General features: G+C 62.6%; 1 protein-coding gene across 1 annotated transcript in view; it reads left to right on the plus strand.

Annotated features, from left to right (window-relative positions):
• Window positions 1-2: 2 nt before the first annotated feature.
• The window catches only part of Fam189b (family with sequence similarity 189 member B), a gene marked incomplete at both ends in the record, with an annotated part of 5,744 nt that continues 3,830 nt past the window's right edge, over window positions 3-1,916 (plus strand). The window contains 5 exons of the mRNA XM_033758089.1: window positions 3-221; window positions 425-481; window positions 675-785; window positions 890-1,009; window positions 1,244-1,351. Of these exons, the coding sequence (XP_033613980.1) occupies window positions 3-221; window positions 425-481; window positions 675-785; window positions 890-1,009; window positions 1,244-1,351 (615 nt within the window). The remainder of the gene's footprint in view (window positions 222-424; window positions 482-674; window positions 786-889; window positions 1,010-1,243; window positions 1,352-1,916) is intronic.

Here is a 1,916-nt window from a genome sequence, read left to right on the forward strand (position 1 = left end):
TGCCCTCGCCTAGCGACTCCATCCGCTCGCTGACCAGCCGGCCCAGCACCCGGGGCCTCACCCATCTCCGCCTCCACCGACCCTGGCTGCAGGCCCTGCTCACGCTGGGGCTGACCCAAGTGCTCCTGGGCATCCTGGTGGTAACCTTCAGCATGGTGGCCTCCTCCGTCACCACCACCGAGAGCATCAAAAGGTCCTGCCCGTCTTGGGCCGGGTTCTCGGTGAGTGGGGTTTACAGGGTGCTCAGCAGCCGGGTGGGACAGGCTCCGGGGCCCCACCTCCTCACCAGTGTGAAGCTGTCTCCTTGCCTCGCTTGCCTCCCTCTTCTGGTACTGTCCCACCTGCAGGGCTGGGTGCACCCTGTGGCCAGGGCCTACTCAGGTGCCTCCCTGCCAGGCTAAGCCTGTCCCCACTCTGTCCCCAGCTGGCGTTCTCCGGGGTAGTTGGCATTGTGTCCTGGAAGCGGCCATTCACTCTAGTGGTAGGTGCCAGGGTTCAGTGCCCCGGGAGGCAGGTGCCCAGCAGAGGGGATGCCCACTGTGCCCCCAGGAAGGGAAGTGGCTTTCCAGTGGTGCCAGGCAGGCACAGGAATGTCTGCAGAGGAGGGGACTCTGTCCATGGCAGAGGGCACCAGTGCCCATCCTGGCCCTGAGTTGGCCACCCTCTTTCCCCAGATCTCTTTCTTCTCCTTGCTCTCGGTGCTCTGTGTCATGCTCAGCATGGCTGGCTCTGTCCTCTCCTGTAAGAACGCTCAGCTGGCCCGGGACTTCCGACAGTGCACGATGGTGAGATTGTGAGGAGTGAGCTGGGAGCGCTGGCTGGGGAGGTGGACAGCACGCCTGGCGGAGTTTGTCCTGAACCAGCCGCCTCCCTCCGCACTCCCACACAGGAGGGGAAGGCCTGTGTGTGCTGCCCCCCTGTGCCCCTCCCCCGGCCCTGTCCAGAGCCAGGGCGGGAGCTGAAAATTGCCCCCAACTCTACCTGTGAGGAAGCCCGAGGTGCCCTCAAGGTAAGTGGGCACTCCCCCTGATCCCTGAAGTCTTTCCTCCATGCCTTCCTGGGTCTCATCCTTGCTTCCCTTCCTGGGATCCTCACAGGCCCAGAAAATGTGGTTTGGTTTTATTTTGGGAGTACTGGGGGTCAAATCCAGGGTCTTACACTGAGCTCCAGGGACGCCCCGGAATATGTGGACACACACTTCCCAGACCCTGCAGCGTCCCTTCCTCCTTCCCTCCCTGCTCAGAACCTGCTCTTCAGTGTCTGTGGACTCACCATTTGTGCCGCCATAATCTGTACCGTCTCTGCTATTGTCTGCTGCATCCAAATCTTCTCCCTGGACCTCGTGCACACGGTGAGAGGGAGCCAGGCCCAACCAGTGTCAGCCAGGCTTGAGGGGCTGTGTGTGCTGGGTGTGGGCCCGAGGGGCAGTGGCCACAGGGCTGGCTTCTGGGCACCTGCGCCTGTCTGTTGGTGGGATGGTTAGGGGGCCACAGGAGGAGAGGTGACAGGAGTCGCTGGGTGTGTGATGCCACCCTGGGTCAGGAGAGGGGCCTGAGAGGAGGAAGATGGGTAGAGTGGAGGTGGGGCTAAAGTGACTGAGAACACAGCTAGTGACTCTGGATGGGAGGGATTTCTGGGTAGGCTCAGGGCGCTTCAGGGTTAAGGAGTAGCCCTTGTGCCCATGGGCAGGAACAGAAGTGGAGCTTAGAGGAGCAGGGCTCAGGAAAGAGCACAGAGGAGAGGAGGGTGTGGGGGCCGAGGAAGAGCTGGACGCCCAGAAATCAGGCTTGGTTGCCTGCTTGCCCCAGCAGCTGGCCCCCGAGCACTCTGTCTCAGGCCCCCTGGGGCCACCCACCTGTGCGGCCTCTCCTCCGGCCCCACTCCTGCACACCATGCTGGACCTGGAGGAATATGTC

This window comes from Fukomys damarensis, unplaced genomic scaffold (genome assembly GCF_012274545.1).
Source record: "Fukomys damarensis isolate Sample0158 unplaced genomic scaffold, DMR_v1.0_HiC HiC_scaffold_33, whole genome shotgun sequence".
In the NCBI taxonomy this organism is placed as follows: Eukaryota; Metazoa; Chordata; class Mammalia; order Rodentia; family Bathyergidae; genus Fukomys; species Fukomys damarensis.